The sequence below is a fragment of the Aotus nancymaae genome, unplaced genomic scaffold (genome assembly GCF_030222135.1).
Source record: "Aotus nancymaae isolate 86718 unplaced genomic scaffold, 86718_ANA_hifiasm-v0.15.2.pri h1tg000040l, whole genome shotgun sequence".
NCBI classification, from domain to species: domain Eukaryota; kingdom Metazoa; phylum Chordata; class Mammalia; order Primates; family Aotidae; genus Aotus; species Aotus nancymaae.
Genome location: NW_026988454.1, coordinates 29,395,273 through 29,418,316, shown reverse-complemented (window position 1 = coordinate 29,418,316; position 23,044 = coordinate 29,395,273). Strand labels below are relative to the sequence as shown.

General features: G+C 43.0%; 1 protein-coding gene across 2 annotated transcripts in view; it reads left to right on the top strand.

The window, feature by feature from the left end:
- ARFGEF3 (ARFGEF family member 3) overlaps positions 1-23,044 on the top strand; it is a 172,780-nt gene that overhangs the window by 98,843 nt on the left and 50,893 nt on the right. For both annotated transcript variants that reach the window (XM_064360641.1, XM_064360642.1), the window contains 7 exons: positions 381-493; positions 1,542-2,452; positions 13,542-13,708; positions 15,111-15,276; positions 21,322-21,429; positions 21,762-21,977; positions 22,131-22,241. In XM_064360641.1, the coding sequence (XP_064216711.1) occupies positions 381-493; positions 1,542-2,452; positions 13,542-13,708; positions 15,111-15,276; positions 21,322-21,429; positions 21,762-21,977; positions 22,131-22,241 (1,792 nt within the window). The remainder of the gene's footprint in view (positions 1-380; positions 494-1,541; positions 2,453-13,541; positions 13,709-15,110; positions 15,277-21,321; positions 21,430-21,761; positions 21,978-22,130; positions 22,242-23,044) is intronic.

Here is a 23,044-nt window from a genome sequence, read left to right as displayed (position 1 = left end):
ATGAAGCTAGCTGACTTGATACCAAAATAAGACAAAAAGAGTCCAGGAAGGTTCTATTATAAGCCCATCTTACTAAAGAACAGAGATCCAAGTGTTTTCTAGTTCTGTGCTAGAAAAGATTTTGAAACAATCCCTCTGAGAATTTTCCTTGTCTAAGCCAACCCTGAGCTGAGGAGCTGGGAGCCCGAATATACACCATATGTCAAGAAGAAAATCCAAATCAGTCTTACTAAGATTTGAAGTTCCAAATAGTTGTGTTTCTCCTTGTACTATATCACTCAGTAGGGAAAGTACATGTTTATTTGATCTTACAATTTAAAAACCCTGTGCTTTTTTTGTGATATTCACTTTTCTGTTACTCTTTTACCATTTTCTTAAAGATTCTCGGGAGCCCACAGCGTCTCTGTGACTTGGCAGGACCCAGCTCCACTGAACCAGAGTCCAGAAAAAGATCAATTTCAAAAAGAAAGTCTCATCTGGATCTCCTCAAACTGTATGATACTTATCTTTTTAGGTCTTTATAGAGAGTGCTTTTCTGAAGACTTTTAACCTTGCTTGCAAATCCCTGAAGTTTTAAAAAAATTCTACATTATATGAAATGTATCTATTTAATAATTCACCCACAAGCTACATGAGAAGACTCACCTTGATTTATTATAATCATGGAACTTTGCATATTTTCATATTGATTTAAAATCAAAGTGAAATGTATCAAATGAAATGTACAATAATTACTCATTGGGATTATCCTAGAGAAGAACTTTTGACTTAAATACTGTAGCTATAGGATTTCTTCATATGTAGCTTCCCCCTAGAAAACTGAATATTATAGGGCTTGTAATAGTTGTATTCACATGCATCTGCTCAGGAATATGTTTATAGAGGAAGGCCCACATTATCATATAACCGTTATAACTATTTTCTGTTTGAATCACTGAGCATAATACAAAAGCGAGATTGTTCAGGAAGATTATAAATGCTCATCAGGAGCTTCTGTTTGTACCCAAATAAACCAGCAAGCCAAGAGGGAGTATGATTCCATGCAGACCACTTATTTTTTTTCTTTGAGACGGAGTCTTGCGCTGTTGCCCAGGCTGGAGTGCAGTGGCACGATCTCAGCTCACTGCAACCTCCACCTTCTGGGTTCAAATGATTCTCCTGCCTCAGATTCCTGAGTACCTGGGATAACAGGCATATACCACCACACCTGGCTAATTTTTTGTGTTTTTAGTAGAGATGTGATTTCACCATGTTGGCCAGGCTCCTGACCTCAAGTGATCCGCCCACCTCAGCCTCCCAAAGTGCTGGGATTACAGGCGTGAGCCACTGTGCCCGGCCAATGCAGGCCACTTTACCTGATTTTCCTCTGCCCACCTGAGTTCATTTGTTTTCTTTATTACCCTGACCATTTCATTTTATGCAAATCAGACTATCTGTTTTGAATACTATGCTATTTGCCGGGCTAACAGCTCTTGTTCCTTTCAGAGACATTTTCTACATTTTATGCATTTGTGCCACTTTCTCTTTTGAACACCGCTTAGCATCATGGATGGCATGACCGAAGCATGCATCAAGGGTGGCATCGAAGCTTGCTATGCGGCCGTGTCCTGTGTCTGCACCTTGCTGGGTGCCCTGGACGAGCTCAGCCAGGGGAAGGGCTTGAGCGAAGATCAGGTGCAGCTGCTGCTTCTGCGCCTTGAGGAGCTGAAGGATGGGGCTGAGTGGAGCCGAGATTCCATGGAGATCAATGAGGCTGACTTCCGCTGGCAGCGGCGAGTGCTGTCCTCAGAACACACGCCGTGGGAGTCAGGGAACGAGAGGAGCCTTGACATCAGCATCAGTGTCACCACAGACACAGGCCAGACCACGCTTGAGGGAGAGTTGGGTCAGACCACACCCGAGGGCCACTCAGGAAACCACAAGAACAGTCTCAAGTCACCAGCCATCCCAGAGGGCAAGGAGACACTGAGCAAAGTATTGGAACCAGAGGCAGTAGACCAGCCAGATGTGGTGCAGAGAAGCCACACGGTCCCTTACCCTGACATAACTAACTTCCTGTCAGTAGACTGCAGGACAAGGTCCTACGGATCTAGGTATAGTGAGAGCAATTTTAGCGTTGATGACCAAGACCTTTCTAGGACAGAGTTTGATTCCTGTGATCAGTACTCAATGGCAGCAGAAAAAGACTCGGGCAGGTCTGACGTGTCGGACATAGGGTCGGACAACTGTTCACTCGCCGATGAAGAGCAGACCCCCCGGGACTGCCTGGGCCACCGGTCCCTGCGAACTGCTGCCCTGTCTCTAAAACTGCTAAAGAACCAGGAGGCGGATCAGCACAGCACCAGGCTGTTCATACAGTCCCTGGAAGGCCTCCTTCCTCGGCTTCTGGCTCTCTCCAGTGTAGAGGAGGTGGACACCGCTCTGCAGAACTTTGCCTCCACTTTCTGCTCAGGTTTGTCAACAATTCTCTGCTGTGTAGTCAACAAGATTATTCAGAGCAGTTTGCCTTAATGGGCAATTACTGTCATGCTTATAGTTTGAAGTGCTCAAAGCATATTAATGAATCTTTGGGTTTCCCCAGTTTAAAGAGGGCAAAGAAATCTAAGACCTGTTGGTGGTGGTTTATTTGAATTCTACAGCAGTCGATGGCTGAAATATACTATGAGACTGATAAATGTATAGGATGAAAAGTAAAGAATGAGAAGTAGCTGCCTTCTAGGAAGGTGCTACTGATTGAAACAAGATGACAATCTGTAATTCTTAAAACATTGAATTCTCAGTATGCGTCTATGTCTTGGTGTCTAAAATTCATAGAGCAGTGTAGTTTTGGCGTATCAAAATGTAAACTTTTTTTTTTAATCGCATTTTAGGTTTTGGGGTACATGTGAAGAACATGCAGGATTGTTGCATAGGTACACACATGGCAGTGTGATTTGCTGCTTTCCTCCCCATCACCTATATCTGGCATTTCTCCCCATGCTATCTCTCCCCAACTCCCCACCCCCCGCTGTCCCTCCCCTATTTCCCCATGACAGACCCCAGTGTGTGATGCTCCCCTCCCTGTGTCCATGTGTTCTCATTGTTCAACACCCACCTATGAGTGAGAACATGCAGTGTTTGATTTTCTGTTCTTGTGTCAGTTTGCTGAGAATGATGGTTTCCAGGTTTATCCATGTCCCTACAAAGGACACGAACTCATCGTTTTTTGTGGCTGCATAGTATTCCATGGTGTATAATGTAAACTGTTTTGAATGTCATCTTGGATCAGTTGCACGCCAAGTCCTCCCCATATCTTTGAATTTTACTGAATATTCGAACAATGTGTGATAGTTCAGTATAGTTTGGTAAAATGGCATTCTCCTGTCTCAGACCCTCCCGTCTGTTGAATTGTGACTCAGACCATAATTAAACAGTGGTGCTGGGGGAAATAGTGGCCAGCTCACACCAGAGAATCATGTTGGTATTATTGAAGGATGGAAGAGAATCGCCTAGGGTTTCGGTGGAGGAAGCAGATAAAGAACACAGGGAAGTAGTAGCATTTCACATACTGAATGATTATTTTTAAGAAAATTTTCTCGAAAGATAATACAGAAAAAAAAAATTAAGAGTACATAAAATTTATGGCAGTAATAAATGTTCATGTGATACCAGGGAGGTCATCTGTGACTTGCCTTCAAATACAAGGGTCTCTTGACCCCAGAATACTGAGGCGAATGGATCTCCTTAGGCCTGTGCTCAGATTCAAAGAGCTGACCCTGAGAACTGACCCAGAACTGCTTAAAAAGCCATGATCACCACTTGCTCTTCCACCACTGACCCTGGAACATGTGTTTGTCATTGTGCTTGCTGCATTTATCACGGTCATTTGTTAATGCATCCACTGTCCCTTCCTCCCTCCCCTCTCTACACTCCGTGCTCTTTGAGAGCTGAGACCTCGTCTCACTTCCTTTTTATTTCCTAACAAGGAAAACTTCACACACATACATGAAAAAATTATAGCCCAGTTACTAGAACTTGGTTAGAAGCTGACTGACGTATAGCTTAATGAGTATCTTTAAGAAGCTGACCAAATTGTCCTTTTTCAAGAGAACAAGAAAAAGACACTTGAATCTCAGTATATCTAAGGAGGAACATTTATTTGTATGAGAATGATCCAAAGTTGTAGCAAGCACCAAAGGAGACATAGAATTTTTACTCCAGAAATGTTCACATGACCTAGAAAAGGGTGTAAAAAGATGATTTCTCAGCTCTTCTCTTATTTTCTAATTCCTAATTGCACACTGGTTTTTAAGGCTACCTAACATAATTTCTTTCCTCAATATTTTTTCTTTTGGAGTTAAATGTAAAAATGAATTTTGGATTTTTTATTTGTGTGTGAAACAAAATTCATGTTTCATTGGAAGACTAGGAAAATGTATACTCTTCTTAAAAAAATTATATTTCTCCCTACTATCTTTTATACCACTGTCTTTAAATTTCACATTCTCTTATCGAACATTCTAGGGCTGTGTTTTTTGCATGTTTGTGTCTGTCTCTCTTTTTGTTTGAGATCTCCCTTTCATGCCCTCCCTTTCTCTCTCTCTTTCTCTCTCAGATACACGTACCCAAATCCTCCTTCAAACAGCATTTATAGAGAAGCTGAATTGTGCTATATGCTAAGGTCCCAAAAGATGTACAGCTTATTCTCAATCAATATTTATTGATTGTAATTTGATGAAGCTATTGTTTGGTCTTTTTTTTTTTTTTTTTTTTTTTGGTAATAGGGTCTGACTGTTGTTCAGGCTGAAGTGCAGTGGCTCAGCCTCCCAAGTAGCTGAGACTATAGGCACACACCACCACAGCCAGCTAATTTTTTTTCTTTTGTAAATACGAGGTCTTTGCCAGGCACAGTGGCCCACTCACACCTGCAATCCCAGCACTTTAGGAGGCTGAGGCGGGTGGATTGTTTGAGCTCAGGAGTTGGAGACCAGCCTAGGCAACATAGTGAGAACCTGTCTCTACAAAAAATACAAAAATTAGCCAGGCCTGGTGGTGCACCTGTTGTCCCAGCCACTTAGGAGGCTGAGGTGGGAGGATCACTTGGGCCTGAGGGGTTGAGGCTCCAGTTAGCTATGTTTGCACCACTGCCCTTCAGCCTGGGCAGCAGAGCAAGACTCTGTCAAAGAATGAGAAGAAAGGGGAGGAAGGGAGGGGAAGGGAGGGAAGGAGATGGGAGGGGAGAAAAAGAGAGGAAGGAAGAAGGGAAGGGGAAAGGGAAGGAGTCTCACTATGTTGGAAAGAAGGAAATAAAGAGATGAGATCTCACTATGTTGCTCTGGCTGGTCTCAAACTTCTAGGCTCAAATGATACACCCACCGTGATCTCCCAAAGTGCTGGGATTATAGGCATGAGCCACTGCACCAAGCCCTTTGGTCTCTTAAGATGTACAGTAGTTCACGGGGTGAAGGAGATGTAGGTAAAGCCTCTCAAGTTGTTCTTTGGAAGCTGTTGGTGGATTCTGAGTCTCTTCCTCTTCACACCTGGGAATATTCATGGGAAGAGGTTTGGCACCTTGGCTGCTCCGATCAGCTTGTTGTCCTTTGTGCCAGAGGAGAGAGCCCAGCAAACATTGTTAGTCCCCAGAATAGCTGCGTATCAGAGTGCAGCACAGTCACTCGTTGCAGCAATAATGATGGCCTTGAGCCACCAAGGAATGGTAGAGTTATAGTTGGGGTCTTCTGTTTAAAATTAAAATTATCTGGGAGGCCAAGTCGGGTAGATCACTTCAGGCCAGGAGCTCGAGACCAACCTGGCCAACATGGCAAAACTCTGTCTCTACTAAAAATAAAAAAATAAAAATAAATTAGCCAGGCGTGGTGATGTATGCCTGTAATCCCAGCTACTCAGGAGGCTGAGGCAGGAGAACAGGAGAATCGCTTGAAACCAGGAGGCGGAGGTTGCAGTAAGCCAAGATTGTGCCGCTGCACTCCAGCCTGGGCAAAAAAGCAACTCTGCCTTAAGAAAAAATAAAATTAAAATTATCTGTAAAAAATAACTCCACTGCAGAAGTTTCAGCACAATATATAAAATTTAGCTCACAGATAACTTCTTGTTTATCAACATGTCCCCAGTAATTCCAGATGAATGAATTGTCACAGTAGTGAGGACTGACTTCCAAAGGATCTCCCTCATTTCTTATGAGAATTAAGAAATCTAATCCTAGCAAAATATTTTTAAAATCTAAGGCTAAGGCAGGTCTTCAGTTTTGTGTTTTTGTACCTTTCAAGTTAACACTTATTTATAGTACCTGCAAAACAGGGCTTATGTGAATTTTTTGTGTGGCCAGAATATGGCCCTGTGAATGTTGCAGACTGCCCCAATTTTAGAGTTCCACAAATTTCCCATCAGACCAAATATATTTTATGAAATTATTTCTTACTTATAGAAATCAATACATTGAAAAGAGTCTTCACAAATGTTTGGGTGTTTTCAAATATAATTTTTATTGACTGTAATTTAGTTGTAGATCTATTTAATTCTAGTGACATGACAATATTTTTCTATATAGGAGTTGGACTCTATTTCCAAATTACAGACCCGTCACTCTGTGATCCTGTTACCACTAGTTAACTCTCTTCCACCACTGCTGTGGTTCAACTGGTGGCACTGATCATCGCCGTGGCTACGTCCCAGCCACTGGGTGCTGGCCCATGTCCACCTCTGGATAAGGCATGTCTTTTTGCTCCCCTTACAAGTGCCACTTCCATGATTAAAAATTAACAAAAGAAAAACATTGGTGCTCTACTGAGACAGGGAGATGACAGATTTCCTTTGTTCCTCTAAGACAAAGTTATGAAAGTAAAAATAGAAGAGTGGAGAAGGGAAAGAAACTCCCTGAGTTATAAACCATTTCTTTGACTCATTATTTATTTTGACGTCAAAAGCTTCAAACCTCACTTTGTCATAAACGTCCATCGAGCCTTCATCCCCACCCTGATATAAAGGGGCTGCTTTGTTGGCTGAAGCACAGTTACTCAGTGTTTCTCAGTGACTCCTATCCTCAGACAGCTAATACACCATTAAGATAAGTCTCCTTAATTCTCCGGGATTCAAGAGAGCCTTTCTTTGCAAAGCAATGGAAGTTTGATATGATCAGTGCCACCAGTTGAACCACAGCAGGAGTGGAAGAGAGTTAGCTGTTGGTAACAGGACCACAGAGTGATGGGTCTGTAATTTGGAAATAGAGCCAACTCCTGAACGTTTAAAAACATTCAGGCAAATAAAGTCTGGTTTTTTATAAAGATAGTGCTTGACATGAGCTGTGATCACTGCAGAAATGCCTCTTTGATCCTGGATAGGATAAGTGACATCTGTGTAAAGCAGCTCCTCAGCATTAAAGGAAGCCCCAGCCTTGCACGGCAGTTGATAAAGGGTCATGGGCGCTGACTTTGGATTGCTGTTCCTTAGATCAGTGGTTTTCAGTTGCAGTCTTGAGACTTACTGTGACCAAATGTAAGGCTTACTGTGAACAATATGATATTTATAAAGTACCAGATTTCCTAAAAAGTAGTATAGCAAGTATAAATCTCAGTTGTACAAGATAGATCGATTTCTTTACATAAAAACCAATCTGACTCTAGACCCCCAGCCTGCCAAGCAGGGAGAACATTTGGTCTCTCCCTTTCTTTATCTCTTATCCCAGGGTCAAACCAGAAACTGGAGCTTGTGTGGGATCTGTAAGGGGAGGCCCCTCACCTCTTACATCACCAGGGAGCCCCCATTATCTCTGGTCACAGGCTCCCTAGGGGTCCCATGATTTTGCTACCGTCGTCCGCCCTCCTCGGGGGTCCTGCCAACCCTGCAGGTACTGCCAGGTGGTGGGTAGCCACAGACCTGCAACCTCTGCCCCACCTGCCCTCCCTTTGCCTCACTGCTTCTTCCCCCATCTCTTCACCCTCTGAGGAATGGGCCCGAGTGTCTGAGAGGAGCTCTGGCTTTGTGACTACACAACCAGGAAGGCATCTATGCTGTTGCCAGCCTCAGTTTTTGGCTCTGTGGTTTAGATACCTCAAAAGAAGGCAAATATGAGTTTATCTTGCTGTCTTTGTGTAGTACAGAAGGTAAAATTACAGGAAGAAAACCTCAAATAAATAAGTGGGTATGTTATGCTGTCTCTGTCAGTTAGGATTAGCTTTGTTTGCATATATAGAAAATGCAGGTGATTACTACAAAAGGAAAGAGATTCATTTCCTTTCCCCTAAATTGAATCTGACGTCTGCTCTCCAGAGCTCCATGACGGTCAGGGACCCAGGTGCTCCTGTCTTTCTGCTCTACTCTTGTTAGTAGGTGACTGTCATCCTCAGGTTTCCTCATGAACTGAGACAGCTGCTGCTGGCGGAGCTGCTGCCTTCTCATCCACGCTCCCAGCAAGAAGGACGGGAAGGCTAGCAAAGGAGCCACCCGAGAGTTAAATACGGCGCTTTCAGGAGCTCTCTGGAAGCGCCACACAACAACCTCAAATTCACTGGCCCCTCCTAGGAGACAGGGTACATTGGAAGCCCAAGTAAAGTCATTCTTTTACTAAGTAAGAAGAAAATGGTTTTTTATAGTCACGAGCAATTTCTAATACAGCACGTATTTTGTTTTAAAAACTATGGATTCAGAGTTATGCTTGTTGTAATGTCATTGGTGACTTCCATTCTTTAACGTTGCTCAGACAGAAAGGGGGAGAATTAAACCAGTTTTCAGGAAGTTTATGTAGACATAAATATGTCCAAGCTCTAACTTCAGGAATTGTACATAGGCACACATATATATATATATATCTGGGCTCTAATCATTTCTGGGATCTAACATCAGATCCCAGTTCTAGCACTGAAGAGCTGTGACCACGGGCAAGTTACTGGCCCTCTCCCTGCATCACATAGCCTACCTGTAATGTAAGTATGGTAAACAGTGATAGTTACTTTATTCTGCAAATGAAATGCAATGGTACAGTAGTGGAAAGGTGAGGATTCATCCAAAATCTGCTGTAGTGTGAGTGACTGAGCAAGCCAACAGAAAGATTCCAGTCAGAGTGGGCCATCTAAATGAGTGATGTTGCGGGAAGAACACTGGAGTGGGGTGAATTGACTCTGAGTATTACTATAGGAGCCCATGGGTGGGAAGAGGCAGAATGGAGGGAATGATGGATGGCATGGTTGTCAAGACTCTAAAAGGACCTGGCATTGGATGAGTTGGCCATCTAGAGGCTGAAGTGGTACAGGATAATGGCAGGAGAGGCAGGAGGCAATGGGGTAAAGAGGAGGCCACAGACTCCATGCCAAGGTGGCGAGTGAATGTGGCCGTGTCTGGCATGTCATGGAGGAACGTTTCAAGGATGGGTGGAAGATCTGGCCAGATGATAGGAGCCTCAAAGGATGAGAGTTTGTTTGCTCGCTTTAATAAATGGAAGAAGAGAAATATTCTGGAAGCAGGGATGGAGAATAAGTAGTCTAACAGAATCCTCGACCAACATTTGGCATTGTAAAATATAAAACTTAGAGAATACAATACTATAAAAACCATACAAAATCTCATTCCTGTAGTCCCAGCACTTTGGGAGGCCAGAGTGGGAGGACATAGTGGGCAACATAGTAAGACCCTGTCTCTACCAAAAAAAGACAACACAAAATAATCATACCACCTAAAAGCTGACTCTGGAATATCTTGGCATCTTTCCTTGCAGTCGTTTTTCATTATATGAATGTGCTTATTTACATGTATCTATAATAATAATACTGGCTAATCTAACATGGCACTTCCTATATGCCCTGCATTGTCTAAGGGTTTTACAGATATTCATTTAATACACATAACAACCCCATAAAGTACATAGTATTATTATCCTCATTTTACAGATGAGAAAACTAAGATACAGGTTAAGTAGTAAGTCATCCAAGTATGTACATAGCTAGGAAGAGGTGATACCAGGCTATGAATCTGACTCCAGACAGCACGCTCATTACACTGCACAGTACCAGGATGGGGAGAATGAATATGTCATATGTGTAATTTTGTAACTTACTTTCTACTTAATATTTTGTTGCCATGTATCTCGTGTCTTTAAGTATTCTTTGCAAATATGACTTAGGATGCCTCTGTGATACCCATTCCTGCTAACTAACCACAATGCACTCAGTTTCTCCTTCTGGTGGATCTTTAAGCTGTTCTTCACATGCTTCTCTTAGAGGATTTTTAATTATTTAGGAATTGCTGTTGAAGAACACAAAAACTTCTGGAGTTGGTTAGCTCTGGTTAAAAACAACAAACAAACAAAAAACACCACACCATGGTGGCTGAAAAACTGTAGCCCAGCAAATGAATGAGTTTTCAAAGTCCTGACAGACTGAAAAATACCAATGGATATCTGGTATCTCATTGGTTCCTGGAAACCTACACTAAAGGAATAGAAACTCAGGCAGAGATTTATGTATAGAAACATATAATATCATTACTTAACAGCAAAAACTATTAGAATAACCTAACTGCCCAAAAATAAGGGAAAGATTAAATGAGTTATGGTACATCCATTTATATTATATAGCCATTTATTTATTTATGAGATGGAGTCTTGCTGTCACCCAGGCTGGAGTGCAATGGAGAGATGGCAAGGCTCACTGCAACCTCCAACTCCTAGGTTCAAGCGACTCTCCTGCCTCACCCTCCTGAGTAGCTGGGATTACAGGTGTGCACCACCATGCCTGGCTAATTTTTGTATTTTTAGTAGAGACAGGGTTTACGGGCTTTCACCATGTTGGCTAGGCTGGTGGTCTCAAACTCCTGACCTCAGGTGATCCACCCACCTCGGCCTCCCAAAGTGCTGGAATTACACATGCGAGCCACTATGCCTAGCCTAAATAGCCGCTTAAAATTATCTTTTCCAATAATATTTAATGATATGAAAAATTATCATAATGTAATTTTGAAAAGAAGGATTTAAAATGTTAATGCTACTTATCTCAGCATGGTGTTATTACAGATTATTTTCTTCTTTGTGCCTTTTTCCAAATCTCTAATTTCTTGCAACTTCTATCAGAAGATAAAGCAGTAATGTTATGTAAAAATTAGAGCCATAGATTTAAATAAATCTGTGACTAAGCAAAGTTGTGTAATCTTATCACGAAGGTTTAGAAAGTTGATAACACCCAGTGTTGCTGAGAGTGGGTGTGAGAGTATTTTGTGCATAGTTAGTAGGTGGAAAAATTGGTATAAATCTGGAACATAGTTTGGCTGTATCTATTAAACTTAATATACTTACTTATTCTGCTTTTAGTACACTTCTGCAAGTATACTAAAAGCAGAATAAATAAGTATATTTTCATTTAGTCATGTCAGTTTTTGTCATACTTGAAACAACATAAATGTCCACCAATAGAGCATTAAAATCAGATAAATAAACCCCATAACTATGCAGTGGCATATGCACAGTCATTAAAAAAGAATGAAGCACACCCGTAAGTGTCAATATCAAGACACATCTAACACATATTTTTAGAAAACATCAAATTACAGTCCAGCATATGTAGTGTGATCTCACTTTGTGATATTTTCAAACACACAAGGAAGTGAGTCTTGCTGTTAGAGGTGTCATTGGGCCTTGGGGAGAAGTAGGGACTATTGTTCTTATTTTTTATACTCTTCAGTATTATTCAATGTTCTAAATTAATGTTCATCCGAAAAAGAAGTACCAAATTTTCTTAGACATGGAAGGGACTTTTAGGGGTCACTTGTGCTAATCTTGTAGCTAATCTTTCCCTGGTAAGCAGTCAAGTAGGTGATCCATCCTCCTGTTTCCACAGTAAAGCACATCTTCATTATAAAGGGAGAGAATGAACTTTAGTTAATGAAACACTGGGCAATACAAAGAGTCAGAGTATGTTAAAGGTCATAGTTCCTATAGTTTGTTACTCTAAATTGGATAACACATCAATGAGGCCAATCAGAAGGATGAATGGAAAATAGAGTATCTATTAGAGAGGTACAGAATATGGCGAAATCTTTTCTAGACGTTAGAAGCAAGTACACCATGGCTAGTGCAAAAACCTGAAGTGTGGGCCCAAAAGACCTTTGCTGATTTTGAGCCGTGTAACTCTGGACAAATTACTGTCTCTGGGGCACCTTTCTTACGGATCAGAAATTGATGTATGAGAAGAGATCGGTTCTAGGTAATAGAAAGCATTTAATAAATTATTCTTATCGTGTTTCCGTTATCCATATCACCAGTGAACTATAGCAAGAAAATGGCTGTTTTCTTTAAGTTGACAAAATAAACCTTACTTTGTTTTAGTCACAAATTTGCCAGCTCTTTGTAATTTAAGAAATTAATCTGCATGCAGACAAAGGGTGGTACCAACAGGTGACTCGTAGCAAGTCCAACAAATGCTTTCCACTTGGGTATCGCCACCAGCAGTGCCTGCCAGGGCTTCGTCACTTCTCTGCTGGTGATTTTGGTCTCCATGTCAACACTCACATTAGCTGCCTTTTTCACTTTCAGTATCTGAGCAGGTGCTCGGTTTTCCAAAACATCCCAAGGTAAATAGTAGTTGGTCCCAGCATTTTTAAAGGAATTATTGCTGATGTCTAAAATGAAAGCCTTTCACAGATTCATTTTTTCTTTCTTGTGGATAGACTCAATCGTACCTTTCATCTATGATCTAAGATAGTTAAACACCCAACCCTGAATGCTGCTTTCTGTTTTACCATGGAAGGAGACTGGTCTTGTGCCCTATGTCTCCTCCAGATAGCTGGAATCAGCCCCACCAGGACCTTGAGAGTGTCGGGGGTTCCCATGGACCATGAGGGCTGAGGTACACTGCTCAAGTCCTAACCAAAGATGTAGTTTTCAGATCTCACTAGTGCATGATCACAAAGTGCTCTTGGTAGAAAACCTCTTGAGGCAGCTTCAAAATTTCAACCGTTTTGAATTTCCTCTGCCTTGTCTTACAAGGCAGGGGTAATACCTAACCTTTGATTGTCTAAGGTGGTTTTATGGGAATAATATATATGCTTACTCCCACCAAAAAGTGTTTATACTATCCTCAAATATGGCAAAGATCTTGTATTATTTTCAACTTTGAAAGCTTTCTCTGGTCCACATCTTCTTACTTACATATTCATTAAAATTCACAGGGATGGCTGGGCATGGCAGGTCATGCCTGTAATCCCAGCACTTGAGGAGGCCAAGGCAGGTGGATCGTGAGGTCAGTACTTCGAGACCAGCCTGGCCAACATGGTGAAACCCCATCTCTGCTAAAAATACAAAAATTAGCCAGGCATGGTGGCACAAAACCATAATCCCAGGTACTTGTTGCTTGAACCCGGGAAGTGGAGGTTGCAGTGAGCCAAGATTGGGCCATTGCACTCCAGCCCGGGCAACAGTGCAAGACTCCATCTCAAAAAAATAAAAAAGAAATGTCCTGTATGATGCAGTATCTATCGTGCTGGGTTTGCAGCTCTCTGGAAGCCAGCCTTGCCAAGCACACTGTTCACAGTCCCAAAAGTCTCTTGGTTCTCCCCCTTAGGCATGATGCACTCTCCTGGCTTTGACGCGAACAGCAGCCTCAGCTTCCAGATGCTGATGAACGCAGACAGCCTCTACGCAGCTGCACACTGCGCCCTGCTCCTCAACCTGAAGCTCTCCCACGGTGACTACTACAGGAAGCGGCCGACCCTGGCACCAGGCGTGATGGTGAGTGTGCCACCCCTCGTTGGACTGGCTAAGGGCAGGCTGTGGCCTCCTGGTATACCGCCTAGCGACAGTGCCCTGAGTGGGATGGCACAGTGTGTTTTGTTCCATACTGCTCTAGGCTGGGGGTAATGCCAGTGGGACTTTAGCGGGTGGAAGGAGACGACACATATATAAGGGCACAGATACACAGTTGCCCAGCACTGGGAGTGTAGAGCTACTCACTGGGCTCCAGTGAAGAGCATGTGGACATGAGGTCCTGGAAATGGTTGCCTAGGGACAACCTGGTAGTTTCATCCAGTAACATTATTAAACACATGTGTATAAAGCATGTTCAAAACCACATCATTGACATGTTAAGGCAGATCAGAAGGTATGCAGGGAATTTGCTGAAAATGAGTTGTGCTTTTTTTTTTTTTTGAAACAGTCTTGCTTTGTCGTCCAGGCTGGAGTGTAGTGGGGTGATCATGGCATGGCTCACTGCAACCTCAAACTCCTGGGTTCAAGTGGTCCTCCCACCTCAGCTCCCAAGTAGCTGGGACTACAGGGGTGTACCACCATGCCTGCCTAATTTTTAAATTATTTTTTGTAAAGACAGGGTCTCACTATGTTGTCTAGGCTGGCCTTGAACTCCTCGGCTCAAGCAATTCTTCCACCTTGCCTTCCCAAAGTGCTGGGATTACAGGCATGAGCCACCATGCCTGACTGAAGGTGTGCACTTATAAAAACTCTTCACCGTATTCCAATATGTTCCCAGACCTGTTGACCCGGAACTAAGCTCACTGGCTGTTGCTCACAAGCACCTCCTGTAAGGAATGCAGTGAGAATGTTGATTGTCCTGTGGTTAGTTTTCTGTCCCTTGTTCCTGCGATGGAGCGAGCCACTCCATGGTGTACCCTATTATCAGTTCCTGAGCCTAAATCCATGGATCTATGTGAAGGAAATCCACAATCATTTGTTTGCTTGATAAATTGTAAATTCCCAAAGGTAAATGATTACTTCATGAGCATAAGTGAAGTACCTCTTGAAACGTGCACATTCCTGCAGAAATGCATTTCATCTCTGCTGCTGGGACTCTTAGAAAAGGAAGCTCTATTACTCTGTTAAAGACGTCTGTGCAGTTGGCAGCTGCAAACCCTTCCACACATTCAAGAGTAAGAATGTAAAATGCAGTCTCTCTAATCCCTCTGCAAGGTATCTATCAAAAGATGTCATCAGTGAAGGGAACCTCAGCACATTTGGGAATTCTCCATCTCTGCTTCTCCCCACTTGCCAGCCCCTTAGCCAATACACAAGCCTTGGTTTAATTGAGGTCTCAGTGACGTGAAGAGGCAGCAGAGGCACATAGGAGCCTGTTCGTGAGCGGGGTGTTATGTGGTCACCTTCTCATGTGATCTCTCTGTAGAAGGAGTTCATGAAGCAGGTGCAGTCCAGTGGCGTGCTGATGGTCTTCTCCCCGGCCTGGATTGAGGAGCTCTACCATCAGGTGCTCGACAGGAACATGCTTGGAGAGGCTGGCTACTGGGGCAGCCCGGAAGATAACAGCCTTCCCCTCATCACAATGCTGACCGGTCAGTGGTCCCTCGCAAAGCTTTGGGGCATGTGGTAGGGTGGAATGGCTTACACTTTAAAGCTTCTTTCAGAAAAGCAATGGTGTTTGGAGCAGACTTTGAAACAACACCCTCACAGCTTCCCTGGAAGTTAGTGACAGTTCCAGGGAAGTGTCATGAGTTCACTTCACAGGAGTTTTCTGTCCCTTTTCCATGTGGGAGTCTGTAGGGCTCACTGTGCCCCATTAGATGAGGACTAACTTAGTACCTTTGTTGGTGTAAAACTATAGGCTACATGGATAGGATGTGTAGGCCCAGGATTATTCCTGGTAGCTCTCACATGCTAATAGAGGTCCATACCATTCCGTGTTCTTGAGATTTACCAGTAAATGTAAAATGGCTGATTTTAAAGTTGGCTTCCTGTGTGAGTACAGTGGTTCAGTCCTGTAATCCTACAACTTTGGGAGGCAGAGGTGGGCTGGTCACCTGAGGTCAGGAGTTCAAGACCAGCCTGGCCAACATGGCAAAACTCCATCTTTACTAAAAATACAAAAATCAGCTGGGCCTGGTGGCAGGTGCCTGTAATCCCAGCTACTCAGGAGGCTGAGGCAGGAGAATCACTTGAACCCGGGAGGTGGAGGTTGCACCATTGCACTCCAGCTTGGGTGCCAGGAGCAAGACCCTGTCTCAAAACAAAAGTTAGTTTCCTTCCGTTTTCTATCCATATCAGAGGCCCTCCCTTCCCTTCCCAGCTGTACCAGAATTAAGAATATTGCCAAATACTTACCTGCTCAGCATCTTTGTCTTCAGTGTCTAGAGCTTTTATTTTTTTTTAAAGAAAATATTTATTCAGGATTAGTCATTGCAATGGAAATACACTCGCCAGAGTAAACTATGTGTGTATTCAGGGAGGTAAAGGACGACAAAGGTGTTTAAAGGTAAATTGAGGAGGATTTCATTATTGTTTTTGCATAATGATCCTGGAGTAAAGCATCAGTAACAAGGGCGGCACCAGTTTAAACTGGACAGGCAAACAGGTGCTGGGAAGATGTCCTCACGGGAATATTCTTTTGTGCAAGGCTGCAGTGGCTTGTGAGCAAGTTGGTGCTTTTGTGCAGCCTCATGTGATAGTTCTCTCTATATATATAATTTCAGCTATTACTTTATTAAAGGGGCATGTGTGCAGGTTTGCTACCTGGGTATATTACATGATGCTGAGGTTTGGGGTGAATTGATCTGATCAGCAGGATACTGAGTATAGTAGCCAACGGTTTTCAACTCTTTCCCCTCCCTCCCTCCATCTCCTGCCTTGCAGTCCCAGTGTCTATTGTTACCATCTTGATGTCCATGAATACGCAATGTTTAGCTCCCACTTATAAGTGAGAACATATGGCATTTGGTTTTCTTTCTTTTTTTTTTTTTTTTGAGACAGTGTCTCACTCTGTCACCCAGGCTGGAGTTCAGTGGCACAATCTTGGCTCACTGCAACCTCCGCCTCCCGGGTTTAAGCAATTCTCCTGGCTCAGCTTCCCAAGTAACCTGGATTACAGGTGCCTGCTGCCACACCTGGCTAATTTTTTGTATTTTAGTAGAGATGGGGTTTCACCGTATTGCCCAGGCTGGTCTCGAATTCCTGAGCTGAGGCAATCAGCCCACCTTGTCCTCCCAAAGTGCGGGGATTACAGGCATGAGCCACTAAGCCCAGCTGGCATTTGGTTTGCATTAACTCACTTGGGCTAATGGCCTTCAGCTGAGTCCATGTTGCTACACAGGACATGATTTTGGGGTTTTTTTTGTAGTTGTGTAGTGTTCCAGGGTGTATGTGGACCACAAGAACTTTTGAAATCCTATTGAACAATTAGAAATGTCACATGAGAGTGTAGAGAGCAGTATGCCATATTGTCGTGGAGCCACATGTTTTGGCAAAACCAGCTTTTCATAGCTTCTTGTGTCTCGGCCATAGCGCCGAAGATTGGGGAGAGAGCGAAAGTTTAGTCTGGTCATCACTTGCCTTAATAAGTTAGAGCTCCAGGCTTGTCTGAATTGGCTCTGAGTCCCCAGACTGGTTTTTTTTTTATTTGTTTGGGTGTTGGTTTTTTGTTTGGTTGTGGGTTTTTTTTGTTTTTTGTGTTTTTTTTGAGACAGAGTCCGGCTCTGTGGCCCAGGCTGGAGTGCGGTGGCGCCGTCTCGGCTCATGCAACCTCCACCTCCTGGGTTTGAGTGATTCTCCTGCCTCAGCTTCCAGAGTAGCTGGGATTACAGGTGCCCACCACCATGCCCAGCTAATTTTTGTATTTTGAGTAGAGACAGGGTTTTACCATGTTGGCCAGGCTGGTCTCGACTCCTGACCTCAAGTGATCTGCCCGCCTTGGCCTCCCAAAGTGCTGGGATTACAGGCGTGAGCCACACACCTACCTTCCCCAGACTGGCTTCTGATCTCAGTTATTCTCTTCTGGCTCCAGCGGAAGAAGGTGCAGAGCATGGCCTCCCCTCTCTGGAGTGTCTTTATGTATCTTCACACAGCTTGGCATGGCTCTGTGCCCGATAGGAACAGCACTGGGCTTGGCAGGACAGTCCAGCTGGGATGCAGAATCTGTTGTCCAAAGGACATATTACATTGCCTATGGTTGACACTGGGGGTTCTTACAAGGTATCAGAGTAAACTACTGGCAGGTGGAACCCAGCCATGTGGAATTGGGAGTGAGGCACTATTTAGGAATTAGGCAGAAGGTCAGGACATGCAGTGAGGTCTGTCCACAGGTGGCAGAGTCCTGGTCATTGTTTGTCATTTGGAGTCTTGCTTCAAGAACTAGGATGGAATTGGGGGAAGTAAGATTGGGTCTCAAACCTTAGGGATCAGGATCACTGGAGAGGTGATCAATTTGTATTTTGTTAATCGTGATAGCATTTATATCCATTTAAAAAATAAACATTCAGGTCGGGCACAGTGGCTCACGCCTATAATCCCAGAAATTTGGGAGGCCAAGGCAGGTGGATCACTTGAGGTCAGGAGTTTGAGACCAGCCTGGTCAACATGGTGAAACCCCATCTCTACAAAAAAATAACAAAAATTAGCCGAGCAAGGCAGACATCTATAGTCCCAGTTACTTGGAAGGCTGAGGCGGGAGAATCCCTTGAACCTGGGAGGCAGAGGTTGTAGTGAGCTGAGATATCATCACTGCACTCCAGCCTGAGTGACAGAGCGAGACTCTGTCTTAAAAAAAAAAAAAGAAGAAGAAAGAAAAACATAATCATTCAAATGTGTGAGAATGTGTGAGAGCCATTTATTTAGTTTACCTATAAGCAATGCTTGGTTTCCATCTGTTTTCACAAACTCCTTTCGGTAGGGATGGAAGTTACTGCCCAGAGCTTATAAGTCTGAGAATTTGGATCCTAAACATTCCAGCTTTAATTTGCAAATACCATAGTTTCTCTGTGCCAAAAGTAATCTCTGTGACTCTCTTGCCCGGACCTTAATAAAAGGAGTCATTCAGTAGATGTAAAATGAGTAAGTAACAGACTATTCACAGCTCCCATATTCATCAGTCATCACTGTTAATTAGCCGTCGCTGTTATTAATGGAACAATAAGCTCAATTCCTATGTCCATAGGAAAGTTATTTAACTTTAATGATAGAAAAGGGCTTTTCATAAGAATTTAACAAAATAAGCGTCTGTGATTCTTTGTGATTCTAAATTCCAGGTATGAAGTGACAAGTGAATCAGAATAGCAGTTAACCTAGAGTTTGGAGACTTCTGTCTGATCTTTTCATTATGTATGAGGAGAAGCATTGCCAGAAATCTCATGATCAATCGTGTACTAACTGTGGCCATTCCTGATGTCATCTCAGAGTATTGTATAGAACTGTGGAATTTTAGCACAGAAATAAACTTTACGTTACTTGAATTCATCAGACCTTTGCGCATAGAAAACATTCATTGGTTGGGCGCGGTGGCTCATGCCTGTAATCCCAGCGTTTTGGGAGGCTGAAGCAGGTAGATCACAAGGTCAGGAGTTTGAGACCAGCCTGACCAACATGGTGAAACCCCGTCTCTACTAAAAATACAAAAATTAGCCAGGCGTAGTGGCGCATGCCTGTAATCCCAGCTACTCAGGAGGCTGAGGCAAGAGAATCGCTTGAACCCGGGAGGCAGAGGTTGCAGTGAGTCATGATTGTGCCACTGTACTCCAGCCTGGGCAACAGAGCAAGACCCCATCTCAGAAAAAAGAAAAAAAAGAAAACATTCATTATAATTTGATAAATGAAAATTTCTGGCAAATGTCATTAGACCATTTGACCAGATGTCAAATTAATTTCAGAGAAAGTCTGTTTTCACCTTAGCAGCCATATAGATTTCTTCCCTGTTTTTGGTTCTAATAGTTGCTGAGAAGTGTCCAGGCTTTTTGTAATTTCTGTAAGAATCAAAGATGCAGTGATATAATTTTCATACACCATGCAGAATTCTCATCCTCTTGGGGCGATGGTAAAGTCGTAAACTCAGGACTTTGTAAATACTAATAATTATAGGCAGTGGCTCACGCCTGTAATTCCAGCACTTTGGAAGGCAGAGGCAGGACAGCTTGGCCATCATGATGAAACCTTGTCTCTAATAAAAATATAAAAATTAGCTAGGTGTGGTGGCATATGCCTGTAATCCCAGCTATTCAGGAGGCTGAGGCACGAGAATCACTTGAACCCAGGAGGGGGAAGTTGGAGTGAGCTGAGATTGCACCGCTGCACTCCAGCCTGGGTGATAGAGCAAGACTCTGTCTCAAAAAAAAAACAAAAAATAAAAACAAAACAAAACACAACTACCCTCCTTTCCCATCCCTCCCTATGTTGCATTCAGCTATATTAATTGCATCCAAGTATGTATGTTACTCCATAGTCACTTTTCCAGTGGTTACCTCCTTTATACTGAGGAACTTGGGGCCCTGGAGAGCCTGGCCCAGGGCTACAAGGCTACTTAATTCAGAGCCAAGATGAAAGTTCAGCCTTCTTAGCCCCACTCCAGTCCTTTCCTTGCCATGATGTTAAAGAGTAGTTTGTTGAGCTAATTCTGTAGAAGAGAATTTGTTTCAACAAAAATTTAAACAGGTTAATTGAGGATCCAGCATGGAGCTGGAATAGTGTAGAGAGGCCTGGATGGAAGTCAGAAGACATGAATACTAATTCTTTCCATCATCAGCCTCATGGCCTTGAGCCATTTACTACTTTAAATACGGTCATGCATCCTTTAGCAAGGACAGGAACATGTTCTGAGACATGCATGTTAGGCAGTTTGTCATTATGTGACCATGATAGAGGCACTTATACACCTAGGCTACAAACCTGCACCGCATGTATTGAATACTGTAAGCAGTGTCATAACACAGTGGCAAGTATTTGTGTATCTAAACATAGAAAAGGTGCAATAAAAATATGCTATTATAATCTTATGGGACCACTGTCTTCTATGCAGTCCGTGGTTGACCGAAGCATCATTTTGTGGTGCAGGACTCTATTTGTTTCTTCCTTTGTGAAATAAAAATAATACTGACCTGCTTACCTAATGTGAATTGCTTTGATGATCAAGTGAAAAAATGTTATGTGAAAACACTTTGAAAATTATGAGGTATTATTTATTGTACTTTGCAATCTTGAGTATGTGATTGTCTAAAGAGGCTTATTCTCTTCTTAATTCATGTAAGGAGGCTCTGAAAGAAAAGTTCACATCTGTACATATTAAATTTGGGAATAATCCATGGTTTTGAATAAAAAGAGTATTTAAGATCAAAATATTCTAAATTAATAGATTTTTCTAACAGAAATAATTTATAATTTACATCTATTTTTAAATAAAGATGGGCAAAAATGTAACAAAAGAATAAATACTCCAACATGAAATAAAGCTAGACTGAGAGAATAAAACAAAATTTATGATATTCTCATAAAAGGTTGCTACATGCTTCAAACATAAAAGATACAAGGGATATTTATCAAAAATGAATATTCTGGTGGCCATTTGCTTGCTTTTGACTAGAACATTTTATTTAAGGGAAAACTTCACTCTTTTTCCTTGACAGATATTGATGGCTTAGAGAGCAGTGCCATTGGTGGCCAGCTGATGGCCTCAGCTGCCACAGAGTCTCCTTTCACCCAGAGCAGGAGAATCGATGACTCCACAGTGGCAGGTAATGACTTGAGTCTTGAGTTTATGAACATCCATACACTTCATGTGTTACCAGCAATTAAATTATTATGTGGTGACTTGAATCAAGATTTTGTCTTGATTAGAAAAAGTAATTGATAGAAGTTACTTAGCATCATCCAGCTGGTAATGCAACATTTATTATTTATAAGAACAAAGTGAAACGTGATCCCATATAATCCATTAAGTTATATTTCCTGTTGTAGAATTGCGTGCAACTCAGTACTGCTCATTTGATGGCAAGAGAGCACTATGTCATTCATTGCCAGCTCATTTTTATCTGTAGAAAGTGACTCACACCCCTCCATGTTGCAGGTGTGGCATTTGCTCGCTATATTCTGGTGGGCTGCTGGAAGAACTTGATAGATACTTTATCAACCCCACTAACTGGTCGAATGGCAGGGAGTTCCAAAGGGCTGGCCTTCATTCTGGGAGCTGAAGGCATCAAAGAGCAGAACCAGAAGGAGCGGGACGCCATCTGCATGAGCCTCGACGGACTGCGGAAAGCCGCACGGCTGAGCTGCGCGCTAGGTACCAGTGGGAGTCCTGTTCCCTGGCCGTGGTCCTGAAGAACTCACTGAGAATGATCTGGCGGTGGTGGGGAAACCCTTTAGAAGGGGTCCTGCCAGGTGAATGGTTACAGGATATACTCAGTCAAGAAGTCATTGTCTGTCTTCTCTAAAGGGGTTGCTGCTAATTGCGCCTCGGCCCTTGCCCAGATGGCAGCTGCCTCCTGTGTCCAAGAAGAAAAAGAAGAGAGGGAGGCCCAAGAACCCAGTGATGCCATCGCACAAGGTAACAACTGGAGAGCCAGAACCCACCTAGTGCCATAAGTGCGGTATGCACACACCTGCACAGGCCCACACATGCCAACCAACACTGTGCCTATTCTGTGTGTGATGCCCAGTATGTACACACCACTGATCACAAGATCCTGCTGAGCCACAGGCTTGGGTCTCTTCTATGTGGGTGACCTACGTAAGATCCCTCTGGAGAATGAGAGACATACTGACCCCTGGTGGCAAGCAAAGTGCAGCAGGTGCTGCCAGGAGTCCCGCAGGCCCACCTGGCTGAACTGTTCACACCTCTGTCATCATCTATTCATGACTTTGGCTCTTCACACCAGTGCACACTTGAAGACCCTTCGGGTTATAGTGGGGGAAGGCAGATTGGCCAGTTTTCTAAACGGGAAAATTAAACAGGTGGAGAAAATTCATGAGGGGAGGCTCAGGAAGAGGAGGCTCTTATCAGAAAAATCTGAGCTTTGTGAACTTGGGAAATGGCTGATTTTTAATGTGTTGAAATCAGTGAGTTGATGAAGCTGATGATTATCTGTATCTAAGGGAAGGGAGTGACCATCCTGACAGCAACTGAAGATACAAGGCAGGCGGCAAACCAAAGGGAAAATGCAAGCTTGGTCCAAATTGTGTAACTACTATCAGATACGCACCGTAGCAAGTCACTGAGTCAGCTGTACATTTTTAGCTGAGAAACACAGCTTAGTTCTGTGTTTCTCAGACTTGAATAAAATTCAGAGACCCATTTGAAAGCAAAATAGTTCTCACAGATCCCCAGTGTTAAAAAGGAGTCTCACAGTT